The sequence below is a fragment of the Strigops habroptila genome, chromosome 2 (genome assembly GCF_004027225.2).
Source record: "Strigops habroptila isolate Jane chromosome 2, bStrHab1.2.pri, whole genome shotgun sequence".
In the NCBI taxonomy this organism is placed as follows: Eukaryota; Metazoa; Chordata; class Aves; order Psittaciformes; family Psittacidae; genus Strigops; species Strigops habroptila.
The window spans coordinates 68,441,917-68,456,039 of NC_044278.2; the positions used below are offsets into that span (position 1 = coordinate 68,441,917).

General features: G+C 42.4%; 1 protein-coding gene across 4 annotated transcripts in view; it reads left to right on the forward strand.

The window, feature by feature from the left end:
• FGF14 (fibroblast growth factor 14) overlaps positions 1-14,123 on the forward strand; it is a 397,509-nt gene that overhangs the window by 254,859 nt on the left and 128,527 nt on the right. Inside the window, exon 1 of one of the 4 annotated variants that reach the window (XM_030473585.1) lies at positions 8,927-9,837. The exons of 2 other annotated variants lie outside the window; for them this stretch is intronic. In XM_030473585.1, the coding sequence (XP_030329445.1) occupies positions 9,645-9,837 (193 nt within the window). In that variant the 5' untranslated portion in view covers positions 8,927-9,644. Of the gene's footprint in view, positions 1-8,926; positions 9,838-14,123 lie in introns of those variants that run through there. One more of the 4 variants, XM_030473593.1, reaches the window with a different exon arrangement.

Sequence of the window (14,123 nt, forward strand, 5' to 3'; positions counted from 1 at the left end):
CATCCTTGTCTCTAAATTGGAGAGACATCAATTTGATAGATGGACCACTCGGTGGATAAAAAACTGGCTCGATGGCCGCACGCAAAGAGTTGTGGTAAATGGCTCGATGTCCAGTTGGAAACCTGTAACGAGTGGTGTCCCTCAGGGATCGGTGTTGGGACCGGTCCTGTTCAACATCTTTGTCGGTGACATGGACAGTGGGATTGAGTGCGCCCTCAGCAAGTTTGCCGATGACACCAAGCTGTGTGGTTCGGTTGATACGCTGGAGGGAAGGGATGCCATCCAGAGGGACCTTGACACGCTTGTGAGGTGGGCCGATGCCAACCTTATGAAGTTTAACCAAGCCAAGTGCAAGGTCCTACACCTGGGTCGGGGCAACCCCAGGCACTGCTACAGGCTGGGCAGAGAAGAGATTCAGAGCAGCCCTGCAGAAAAGGACTTGGGGGTGTTGGTTGACGAAAAGCTTAACATGAGCCGGCAGTGTGCACTTGCAGCCCAGAAAGCCAACCGTATCCTGGGCTGCATCAAAAGAAGCGTGACCAGCAGGTCGAAGGAGGTGATCCTGCCCCTCTACTCTGCTCTTGTGAGACCCCACTTGGAGTACTGCGTACAGTTCTGGTGTCCTCAAGATAGGAAGGACATGGAGCTGTTGGAGCGAGTCCAGAGGAGGGCCACGAGGATGATAAGAGGGCTGGAGCACCTCCCATATGAAGACAGGCTGAGGAAGTTGGGGCTGTTCAGCCTGGAGAAGAGAAGGCTGCGTGGTGACCTCATAGCAGCCTTCCAGTATCTGAAGGGGGTCTACAAGGATGCTGGGGAGGGACTCTTCCTTAGGGACTGTAGTGGTAGGACAAGGGGTAATGGCTTCAAACTTAAACAGAGGAAGTTTAGATTAGATATAAGGAAGAAGTTCTTTACAGTGAGGGTGGTGAAGCACTGGAATGGGTTGCCCAGGGAGGTTGTGGATGCTTCATCCCTGGCAGTGTTCAAGGCCAGGTTGGACAGAGCCTTGAGCCACATGGTTTAGGGCAAGGTGTCCCTGCCCATGGCAGGGGGGTTGGAACTAGATGATCTTAAGGTCCTTTCCAACCCTTACGATTCTATGATTCTATGATTCTATTATTCTACTCCATTCAATAGAAATAGTAGACAATCCACTGGATTTTCTGTTTGATTGGAAAGAGGGAAACACAGCATGTGGCTTTTTTTCAGAGAACCTTAGTTGTTTCTGAACCCCAAATGAAGGGACATTCCTGTATGAAAAGATGTCAGAGGAGATCAAGGCTCACCCTATGGATGAATGAGGCATTAGCCAGCATTGTTCTATATCTACTTTTTCTCCTGTCAGAGATCTACCTTCCCCTGGTGAGCAGTATCCAGAACAAGAAAAGAACAGAATTTTAGGTTTCACGGCTTTTTTTTTTTTCTTTGCAAATGTCTTCAAAATAGCATCAGATAGATTGCAAAACAAAAGTTATTTGGAAACGGTAGAATTGTAAACAAAGACAGATGACTATTGAGAAGTTTGCTTGCCAAATTAATTATGCTGCCAATTTTTAGGTTAGATAGCAGAAGACTACTTTTTTCTAAATTGTTTTATTTTATGCTTTCTTCCACCTAAAAATGGTGTTGTGGACATGTGTGTGTGTGCATGCAAGTGTGCAGACAGCCATGTTCCAGTCCTTCCTGTCACTGGTGAAAATCACTTTCTATACTTACAGGATTATTGAATGTATCTTGAAGGGAATCATTCTCCTGCTTCTCAAGCTAGTAATTTATGTATATCTCTGCTCATCTTGTCTTTTCTGTTCAGCATTTTACTGTAATGGATATAATGTGCTTTTTCTCCAAGGTTAATGTGAGACAACAAAATCCAACACCTCCATTGTTAAAGTCCAGAAATATAACACATTTTTTCTCACATTTTCATATGTTTTCATATCTGTTCTGAGGAAAGCAAGAGGCCCTTATGTAAAGATTTAAAATTAATATTTTGGAGGACTTCAGAAAAACAGTCAATAAGCTCGGGCTCTATAGTTTTACTTGTGTGTGTGTGTTTAAGACAGAAGATAGAGGTTCTGTGTTGAAGTTGGGATTTAGATGTCATATCATGTGCAGCCAATTTGTTCACTTTTAACTGGTATTCAGACAAGGCATCTGAATAAAAGTATCTCCTTACTAATCAGCCCAAATTCTCATAAACAGAAAAATGCTCTCACGTACATGTGTAAACATTTTTTGTAAAATTTTACATATTACTGCATTTTATGCTTATATATTTTGTGATTTGTGTATGTGCTGGTACCATTTGTTTCATTAACAAACGGACTAAAGGTTTTGATTCCTTTATAAAGATTTTAGTTGGAAAGTGAACATCTAACGAACTAATAAATATTGTGATGTCATGTCAAAGTCTATGAAAGGAACAATCCTGTGTGTGTATGCTGGTAAAACATTCCCCAAATCACCGTTATCCACAGAGCTGAGGGTTTTCTTCCTTACAGTTAGAAATTTTCATATTGATGACTACTTTTCTATAGGCCATGTTTTATTCTAGAACTTGTGCAGCAAGAATCAATTTGCATTTAGGATAATATTTGTGATGATTCTAATTAAGAGACTGTGAGTGAGTTCTCTGCAATCTCCATAACTATTTTTCTGTTGTGTGAGTAGGAAACCCTACTACTACACTCCTATACTAGGCAGGTGTAACAGGTGACATGTTGTCATGCTCTGCCAACTGTAATGACTCCAGAGGAAGGTCACCGTAGAAAGCAAATTTTTCGGGAATGGCATTCCTTTTGTTGCTGTAGAACAAAATTAAGCAGACTCATGTAACAGGGATTTTCAGTTACTTGGGAGAATAGGGAAGTCTGTTGCATGTTTCAGAAGTCAGGTAAAACAGAAAAGACCTGCTGTAGCTAGATAAGCAATTGCAACAGATGTTGTTTTAAGCTGTGCATATTAATGAAAAAGCTCTCCTTGCTGTTTTTAGGTCTCTAAATCTTAAACTGCCTGTGCATCTGTGTGGACTAGAGATTCAGGGGGGAATTGTTTTTCTCTGATAACAGTCGTGGTTCTGGCTTGTGTCACCAGAGCCTTGGCTGAAGCACTCCAGTGGCAGATCTGCTATTAGCTTCAGTGGGAACAAAATAAATGGCTATGTGTTTCTGTCACTGGCAATTAAGAATCTCTCTTCAAGGTGACTATTTGATTTTTAAAGTTAAAATCATATATGTATACGTCTCTGCAGAAACCACAATGTATTTATTTTTCTATTACTTTTATGGATTTGTCCCTGAAAGTGATCTTGATACTTTTTTTTTTTTTTTCCTTCCATTAATTGTTGTTTGAAAGAGACTTGTTGAAGTTAAGTTTTGGGCCTGGGTGAGTACTCCTGGAGAGCCTCATATGATCTGTGTCCTCTTCAGATTCTCCTGTTTATCCAGCTGATTTCTTTTGTTCAGCTGTTCTCGAAAGAAGTATCAGAAGCAAAGAAGCAAAGGACAGATAGAATGAAAACTAAGGAGAGTCATGAAAGATGTCATAGGAGGTGTGCTGAAAGTTAGGAGCTATGATTATGAGTCTTATGTTACTGAAATATTGATTGTTAAAAATAGCATAAGAATTTCCATTCACTTTTCTTTTCCCTATTGAAGAAGGAAGAGTTATCCAATGGAACTGAAAATCAAACTTGAAGTAATTAAAACAGGGGTTTTCCTTGACACAGCACTATTCATGAGACTCGTTACAACAGTATAATCACTGCAATTTAGCACTGGGAAGGGAAGAAGAAAAGCAAAGCCAAAAAAGCAAAAGCAAACCCAAGCAATTTAAGAACTATGTAATTTTTAAAGAATAAGACAATATCTGTTCAGTGCCGTCCTATTGTTCATAGAATCATAGAATCATAGAATTGTTAGGGTTGGAAAGGACCTTAAGATCACCTAGTTCCAACCCCCCACAAGACAATTTAATTCAGTTCCCTGAATGAAGTTGAATCCTTACTAGCATAGAGATACTCAGTCCTTCCAGTTGCAGACATATCCCAGGTAATGTGTGAAAGATGTCACCAGTCAATGCAGAACAAATACTGCACTAAGGCATTGGCTCCGAGTGGGCATAGGCATTCCTACTTCCTTAGATGTTACATCTAGTAATGGTTATGTTTTGATAGTTCTCCGCATAACTAGTCATCTGATGTAGGACTTCCTTGCATGGTGGATTAATTTATTCTTACATATACTCTAATTATGTTTTAATGGTTCTTCTTACAACTCAGATACATGAAGTTTAGCAGGACCAAAACCTGTGAAGCTAAAATGTGTGCAGTTCTTCAAACAACATACTGGAAGCTTACTTTTATCTCATTTAAAGGGATTCACCTTAATACAATACACTCAAGGAGCCAAAGTCATACCTATTAAAATCTACTGAATGCGTAGAAGGTCTTAAGTAGTCAACAATTTAAATAGGTACAACTTTGCCTCCTTGTGTGCATTGTGAATGTTGAGACTGAAAGCTGAGTGCTTTTGATATAGAAAGTGTGAAAGCATAGATATCCAAATTCTATCAACTATATTAGTATGTTTAATAAACTTTGTTCTTAATGTTCTTCAAAGTCTAATCAACCAGCTTCAAGTGTTCAAGGTGTTAAGGATTTTAAATTGCAGTGCTTCACAGTGCATTGTCTTCTGAGAAGTTAACAACAACTTATAAGGAGAATTATATCCATATTAACAGACAAGAACATGTAACACTGACCTAACTTAAAATGTTTAAAGCTCCTTGCACAACCATACTATTCTTATTATAAGCACAGACTGCAATTAAACTATCTGGAAAGGGATTTCTTACCCATGTTTTAGTATGTTCATACTGGTATGAAAAATATGACCTTTAATGTTGACATATGTTTTTCTAGCTTGTTAATTTTTTTTAACATTGAACACTTACCAACCTGCAGAGTAAGCCATAGATCATATTTCTCTCATCTTGTTCAAGTTGTAAAGTTATAGCTCTTTGTCTTCCAAGTAAATTAAATCAAGAATTGCAAGTTACTATTGCTTACCAACAGCCTCCCCCCTGCCATATGTACACACTGTGTGCCTTGGACAAGTATCAGTTTGTAGTTATACGAATAATCATATTTGTAGAACAGAATCACATTTTCTTCTGAGGCCATTTTGTGGGTGTGGAGGGGTCTTAGTACGTAAATTGAATTTAGACACTTGAATTACGGTCCACCAAATTATCAGCAACCTTCAGAAAATTTTTGATCAGCACCAACAAATGTTCAGAACCACAACCTTAGCTGATAAAAGCCCTTTGGTAATCAGCCTGTTGTCTTATCAAAAGCACTGGAATGTTGATTAAATGTATCCATCAGAATTTATAAACAAGTATTTTTTCACTGCTGAGACATCTCTTCTTGGAATGACATTGAATGTTGACAGTGGCCCAGATGTACTCTTAAGTATACCTTGCAACTCTTCTGCCTAAATTGGTACTTTTACTCCTAGAGTAGCCTTTGAAGTTTGAATGGAGGTTTAAGGAGTAAGGTATTAACTTTGTTTGCAACTGTAACACACAACAGCTTCCTGGGATATTTTTCTTACAGTTTGATTTGATTTGGTTTGGTTTTAATATAAAGAATAGTTTCAGGATATCTGGGAGGAGAAAATGTGGGTGGAGTGTGTGTATGTGTGTACCTGTAGAAAGACATTTTTGTTTATGTTGAAATGGTTTATGAAAAGAAGAACTCTCTAGGGTTTTCATGTCTGCATCAACCAAAAATTACTCTGTTGCTTGTAACTCTTCCCAACCTAATGCAAAACATATAAGTGGGAGGAAAAAAAATCAAAGTACACAAATAATTTAAAAAAAACAAACAAATTTAAAAAAACCCAACAAACACAACTCTTTAAACCATAAGGATGACATTTCTGATTCTGTAAATTTTGTAGCCTATACATCTAAGTTAGGCTAGAATATAAAGCATAGAATCTCATTTTTCGTCATGGAAGCCCTTATAAAATTATTTTATGTATCACTATTACATGTATATACACAAACATTAGCAGTGTATATTTTAATATTGAACTTTGATGCTTAAAAATGCCACATTGTAATTTAAATTTTAAATTAGATGAAACAGAATATGGTTTGTCCCCAGTAATACAGGAAAAAAAAAAAAAATTAGGATAATAAGAACAATAAGGTTTGATACCCTAGTATATGATAAAGCAAGTATTTTATGCACACTTTATACCTGTTGAATGTTTTCCTCTAAAATTCATTCAAGAAAGTAATTTTAAATATTCTGAAATGTTTTTGTTTTAGAAAACTCCTGAATAATAATAAATTAGCAGTTAGAAATGAACAGATGGGAAAACAGAAAGTATTGAAAATCACTTCTCGCCCTCTTTTGCTTTTAATCGTTTGTTTTCATATCATGAGTTTTGTTAATCAGAAATAAAATTCTATTATAATGTTGCAAACATTAAAACTAAGATATTTCCATTTGTCCTAAATGTATAAACTCACGCCGTTACTAGTCTTTAAGGCAGCCGATATGTTCATACTTGTACAAACCATCTGTTAGCAGAACCTTCACTTTGACTAGAATTGCACACATTTTATCACAGGTTAAGACAGCAGATGGCTCTCTTGAGTTTTCTTTGAAAAACCTCAAACTGTAAACAACTGCTCTGCATTTCTGAGATGCGAGGAGAAAGCTATTGTTTTTGATCTCTGGAGTAAGAAACTCATTTTCCCTTGTCTATAGGCATCCTGCCCATTTTCACCTTCATTCTTTCCTTTCTTTACTATCGCCCTGAGCATCATATCGTTGAGAAATGTCAATGCACTTTGGCAAAGGCCCAGTATTTGAAGGAAACTATGGAAAGGGAACAATAGTAGTAGATAGTATAGAGTGCATAGCATCGTTGGATAATATAAAGAGGTCCTTCCAGCGAAAGGAAATGTGGAACCTACATCTTTGTGGAGAGTTTCTTGTGCAAAAGTTCGGGCTGTAGGTATTCCTCTCCTAAAATCCTGTGAAAATTAAAGATAGTGGAGGATTGGCCTTTATTTCACTCTACTGCCTCTCATTTATTCCTTTGTTTGGAGCTAGGTTGAGTAGAGGCCATTGGGCTGTATCCTGTCACCTCTTCCTCTGGTGGCAGGAGATGTCCCAGGGCTACACATGTCCAGTCTCTGCTCAGCTGTCCGTGGGGCTGAAGGCAGAGACCACCATGGGCATGGGCATCCAGAGCTGGGACTGGAACCAGAGACAGGGACGGGGCGAGGGGACCCGCTGGGACAGCACTTGGAGGAGTGCTTCTGTCCTGAGGACACTTGAGAAAGGCAACATAATTTCTTGTCCGCTGTTGGGAAGTAAGGAAAAAGGAAGCAGTATGCAAAACTGTAACAGTGAAATCTAAATAAGAAAACCCACCTCTCTTTCTAACTGCATTAGTTAAGGTAATTGTTACCATTGTAAGGAAATTGCTGCTCTGTAAAAATTGCCAGATAGAAAATCCAATGTGTTTTAGCTGAATCTCTTTAGAGACACTCTTAAATAGAATTAAAATGTATTATCCAGATCTGATTGTGCATGTTCTGCTCCTAGTTGGTCTAGCATTAATACAAAATCCCTGTATAAGGGAGTTCCCACCATACACTTTTGCCCTCTTTATAAAAATAGCCCTTTATAGATTAAAGGATTTAGGGAAATAGAGGTCGGTACTGGAGATGCTGAAGCCTCTGCTGAAACAAGAACTTACTCTTTCCTAGGAGGTTCTGCATTGCAAAGCAGTGAATTATTCTGGATGGATATTTACACTTCAAAGTCTGTTTTCTTTAAAGAACCATCTAATAAGAAATTAGAGTATTCTTAAAACATTATTAAAGTTAGGTATTTATTACATGATCTTTCCCTGCGTGAGCATCTGCCCTTCCTTATTAGGACAACCCTGCATTTTTTTTCTATGTAGTTGCTGGCTTCCTTTTTCTACTTTCCTCTGGTTAGTTACAACTTCAGGGAGTTTAACCATTATGCTTGCAGAAAGTAAATCCAGAAAACATTGACCCCTTGTTTGAAAAGGGAAAAGCCCCAAGAGAAAAGATGAAAGGGAAGAGACGGGATGTAGTATTTTACATTATATTTATTATCTGCAGTATATTGTGGACTCCTCGGGGCACAGACTCCTCAGGCATTCTGTGTCTAGTGAGCTTGGCTGGGGCTTGGTCAGATGCTCCAAAGCCCCATCCAACCTGGTCTTGAACACTTCCAGGGATGGAGCATTCTCAGCTTCTCTGGATAACCTGTTCCAGTGCCTTACCACCCTCACAGTAAACAGTTGGTGATAGATAAATCTACCTACTGCTGCTGTTTGTGGGTGCCCTACAGAATTCCTTTGGTAGCTCTGAAGCCTCAGAAATCAGTCAGCATTCCGAGGTAAAAGTGTGCTGGTGCAATAACCTTCTCTTCCCAAAGATCACGTCTTGGTTTGGGTGGAAGGTACTCCCCACCTCGTAGGTGTGAGTCTTCCTCAGGGCTCTGAACACCTTCGCATGCAGCAGAAACCTCTCTCCCGCCGGACTACCCCCCTGCCCCGACCGGTCCGGGGCGTGGGGCGCGGAAGGGCAGACGGGCGGGTTCCTCCTCGACTTCCTTTGCCCCACAGCTTCCTCGGCCGGGACGACCGGGGCAGGTACCGGTGTCACCGCGGGCACGGCGGAAAGGCCGGCAGGGAGCGGGTGCAAAGAAGCACGGCCAGGCAGGGCCACGGGCCGCGGGGAGGAAGCCCCGCACGAATCCACCCGGAAAGCTGAGGGGAAGCAGAGGCAGCTGGCGGCGGATCCGCCGGGAACCCGCTGCTTCCCATCAGAGAACCGCTTCAGCAGCACCCCTTCCCTCCGCCCCTCGCCCCCCTTTGCTTTCTTCTCCTGCCTGTCGGCCGTCTCTCCTCCACCCCCGGCACCCTCGCCGCCCCTCGCTTTGAGGAGGACAAAATAAGCTCCAGCGGTGCGTGCCTCTGTGTGTGTGTGCGTGTGTGTGTGTGCGTGTGTAGGGGAGGCTGGAGCGGGGTGGGACTGAAGAGCCGTGATTACAGCTCTCCCCGGAGAAGATTGCTCTCTCCAGATGCTGATTTCTGAAGCACTTGGCAATCATCAGGCGGGAGCCTGGAACAGGCGGCGGTAGCCGCCCCGGCCGCGGCGATGGCAGCGGCGGGCGAGCAGGCGGCGGCGGCGCGGGGCTGAGGGTCAGCCCCGGGAGGCGACGGTGCCGGCCGGGTCCGACCCGACCCGGCACGACCCGCCCTGACCGGGCGCGGCTCTGCCCCGAGTCCTGCTCGTCCCGCTTCGCTCGGCGCCGCCAGCCCGCCCGCGGACACCCGCCGCCCGAGCAGGTGCCCCTGCGCCGGGACACGGCGGGAGGGGCGGCGGGGCACCCATGCGGTGACCCGCGTTGGCGGCGGCAGCTCCCGCGGGCCGCAGGGCGGGGGTGCCCCGCTGCAGCCGCGCCTCGGCCCGGAGGAGGCTCCCCCTCGCCCGCGCCCCCGGGGATGGGTCCCCGCCGGGGCTGAGCGCCCCGCCGCCGCCCTCCTCGCTGCCCGTGGGCGAGCCGGCGAGCAGCCATGGCAGCGGCCATCGCCAGCGGCTTGATCCGGCAGAAGCGGCAGGCGAGGGAGCAGCACTGGGACCGGCCCTCGGCCAGCAGGAGGCGGAACAGCCCCAGCAAGAACCGCGGGCTCTGCAACGGCAACCTGGTGGACATTTTCTCCAAGGTCCGCATCTTCGGGCTCAAGAAGCGGCGGTTGCGGCGCCAAGGTGCGTCTCTGTGGCCGGGCCCGCCCGGAGGGTCCCGGGGGAGGCGGGCGGGAGAGGGCAACCTGTGGCAAGAAACTTCCCGGGCCGGGCCGGGCCGGGCGCCGCCGCGGCGGGAGGCGCCAACCGCCGCTCTTGTCAGCGGGCGGCTCCCGGTCCCTGCCGGAGGGCGAAGGGCTCTGGGGGCACGGCCCTCGGTCGGGACCGCCCGCCTGCCTGCTGCCTGCGCCGCCGCCCCGCCCCGGGCGCCGCCGGGCTCCGGTGGTGATCGCGGCAAGTGGGCTCCGGGGCAGGGAGCCCCTCGGCGCACGCAGCCGGCGTGGCGGGAGCCCTGCCCGTGTGTCCCCATCTGGCCCGTGTTTCTCTTTAAAGGACAAAGAGCCCACGGTGTGGAAAGCTTTTTAAGTGCCCGGCGCCTGGGGACTGTCGCTCGCCAGCCAGTCCCTTCCTTGAGCTGCCCGGTTGGCTTCGGCAGGTGTAGCCTGGCCATAGTGCAGAGTCCCGGTGGCCGGTGACTCCCCAGTCACCGGCACAGCCGGCAGCAGTGGGAGAGCTGCTCATCATCCCTATGAGAGCCCAGGTCAAGGCCCTCTTCATACAGACCCACAAGTTTTGCAGGCAGTTCTTCTTTGGGGTAGGTGGCTGGTAGTCATCGGAGACGGCTAAAACTAGTACCATGGTGACTGCATTTTATGCAGCACTTTGTATTAGAACCCTAGAAATAAAAAGAGTTAAATGATATTGCAGTGACTTTTCTATTTTTTGATTTTGTGGTATTCAACTTGGTATTCAATAGCGTTCAGGAATGGTGATGAATTATCTTGTACTCGTCCTCAGGAAACAAGTAGTTTTAGAACAAAGGGATTGTATGACGAAGAGTGAAAATGTTAAGTATCACTCTAAACATGGCTAATACCTACCAGTCAGTGATGAAGTACAAGCAACCCTCTGTTACACTAGAGAATGCCACCATGTGTTGTAGTTTGGTAGGTATACTATAGCTCCTCTCCAGGTTGGGTCGGAAGATAATTTTAAGAAGCATAATCAGTGATCTGTCCTGATTGATCCTGCTTTTTTCCATGCTTCACACTGAGATAGCATAAATTGACAAAGTCTGTGTGATTTTATTTTTACATGGCTTTATTGCTGTAAGGATTGTTTCTTGTAACTCCTAATGCAAGCCAAGTCTTGCCATTCTTAGGTACATTCTTAGGTAGTACAGCATAGGGAAGACGAGTGGGAAAATGTCGGTGTCAAAACCTATGGTGGCTTCTTTTTAGGCAGTCTGCATGTGTGCTCAAAAAGATGATGGAGTACTTGGTTTATGATGGTGGATTTATATATATGATACTTGTTCATGAAAACCAGTTGAGGGGGATTTGCTAACTGAACAATTGTTCTTGACCACTTGTGCAGCCTTATTTGGGGAAAAACTCCGTATTTGGCTATATTATGTTTGAGAAGGAGATGACTGTCTCACAGGACCAAGATGCCAAACATTTTCTTAGTTAGGAAGGGGCTTTAAAGAGACTTGTGAACTCATCCTTTCCCATTCATTCATTTTTCGTAAAGCGCTTTGGGACATTCTTGAATAAGAGAACTAGATTAAAATATATCTCAGCTGTTAACCCATAACACTGGTACAGGTGATTTCAGTAAGAATAACCAGGAAAAGGGCTATTTACTTGTACAGTCTGCAGCACCAGACCCCCAAGTTTATTATTTGAAGAATCCTTCAAATGGAGACGTGGCGATATTTATCAATTGATTTACATTAAGGTCTCAGAATTATGCTCATCCACAAGAATTCCTGCCGAAAAATATCCTATTGCATCTTTTGCTGCATATGTTCATGAGTAAAGTGATACATGAAGTACCTGTGGATTCAAAGTTGCATGCTATTTCAGAGGGAAAACAAAGAAACAAACAGAAGTCATTACTTAAAGATCTTATTCAGTATAAATTAGAATGAATGATTATTTGGAAAAAAAACGCATTTTATAAGGCTAATTGCTTTAAAAGTACCTTATGTGAGTTACAGAGTGTACATTTATGAATCTTTTTAGTTTTCTGAATGTGAGTTAAATGACCACTGAATTCTTCACTGAAATCATACTGTCAAGCCCATTAAAATAAGTCTTTGCAAAGCAAAATAGGATGCATTTCAAAACATCTGTTGTCAGAAAGGTGCTATGGGATTTTGACAAATAAACCTTGTGTAAATGATATAAAGTGTCATGAGAGCATTGTGAAGAATGAGCTGATCGAGATGTGACAAACCATCCGTAGCATTCTTGTACAACTCAAAGGAAGAGTAGAAGTATATGTAAAATATTTGTTATGTACAGCAGTAAAAGCTAGACTGTATTTCTCATGGAATAAAAAAGTGTTTTGCTTTGTTCTTTACATATAAAAAATAAGTGTCTTCCCATCTTTGAAACAGCCAGGCAACAAAAACTAATGATGCTGCTTTTTCAATGAAAAACATTTACTCTTGCACATACATGTGTACGTTACTGAGATAGGTAGATATACATAGTCTAGGCACAGTTACCAACATGTTAGCAAACTTCTGAAAATATTTTTCATTTTTAAATTCTTAAAAATGCCTGTTAGTACTGTTCTCATTCAGCGTGGTTTATTTGTGAACAAATGAAATTATAAGGAATAACATGCTAAAATCATATGTATCCCCAACTGAATATAAAATCTTTCTGTCATAGTGACTAATTTTCTGTTCATGGTCCTTCCTTTAGGGGCATACTAAAATATCAATAGGACTGTGTTTGGGGATACTTAACGTTTTGGAAGGGTAGCATTAAAGATACATCCAGAAGCTCACTCAGGGTAAAGGATAATATTTGTAATTGCTTATGTATTGGCTCTAATGGTAGATACAATGGTAGTTTTAAACAGCTTTTCTAAAACTTTGATTAATGAATTAAACTGTCAAAGTGATTTCTGTGGGAGACTTGTCTGATTTGCTACTGAGTGAATGAAACCATTTTCATTTACTGGGCAGCTTTTATTTGTATTATTTAGTATTTTGATATTTCACATTTCTTTCATCTTTTTTTTTATTCTACCTGTCATCTGATAAAGAAATCACTGTCATTAATTTCCAGCTAGCCATAAAGCCAAGATCTTTCCTGACACTGATGCCAGACATCAATTAATTATGAATCATCCTCTCCTGGCTTAGAGGTTGTTCAGTTATAATGGTTTAATTTATGTTAATATAATCACAAATGGGAGAATTGACAGACGAGATTTTGAGTCTTCATGTGAAATAACCTTATATAACCCGAGGCTACCCCATAAAAAGAAGAAAATATATGTCAGTTCTTCTCCTCATGCAACTACAGTGCGCAGAGATTAAAAACATATGCTTGTCACTAGTGCAAATTCAAACTTCTTAGCCTGTATTTTCCCCTACATATCTAGCTTCTTTGCTAATCTGAAAAATCGTCATTTGGTTAATTAGGTCCCTTGGGAGTATTCTACTGGAAAATACTCAACATTTAAATGTATTAAAAACCAAGTGTGATGTTTACCGTTTCTGTGTGCTAATACCACATTAAGACTTCTAAATTTATACATAGAGCATATGAATTTTGGAATGACTTGGCCTCTGATTTTGTACATTAATATTTATGAGAAAGAGAGACCTAGGGAACATGTTCAGAAAATGCACTGATTAGATTTTATTACATCTACAAAGGTAATTTAATTCTCCAAAGAAAGCATTTTTGGAAAATTCCTCAGTTTATCAGCTAATGTTTTGCAGCAGATGTGGGAGTGGCCCATAATCTCAGACGTAAGATAATTCCCCGTATACACAGTGCTTTAAGTAGTTTTTAGTTCCCCTACTTGTGGAATGGTCTAAGTGGAACTGAAATGGTGATCTGTGCATGCAGGCGTACGTGCCTCATTTCCCGAAGCCTAAGAAATCGCATTGAATCCCAATCAGTTAGCTCCAGCCTTGATGATCTGGCTTGCTCAAAGTTTCAGTGGACCAAAACCTGTAGCTGCGCTTCTTCCTATGTGACTGTCCTCAGAATTAATTCTTCTTGGCAGCTCACTAAAGCCCACAGCTTTTGCATTGCCTAGGTGCAAGACCATCTTCTGTTTTTTCGGGTGTTGAACTGATGTTGCTTATTCTTCATTACTTTTCTTCAGATAAAATTGTGTAACCCACAACCCTTTTGGAACTACAAACCCCGTCTTAACAGTACATACAAGAAATTTTTAATTTTTCAAAATTTTTCCTTCATTGCTGCTAATCTGTT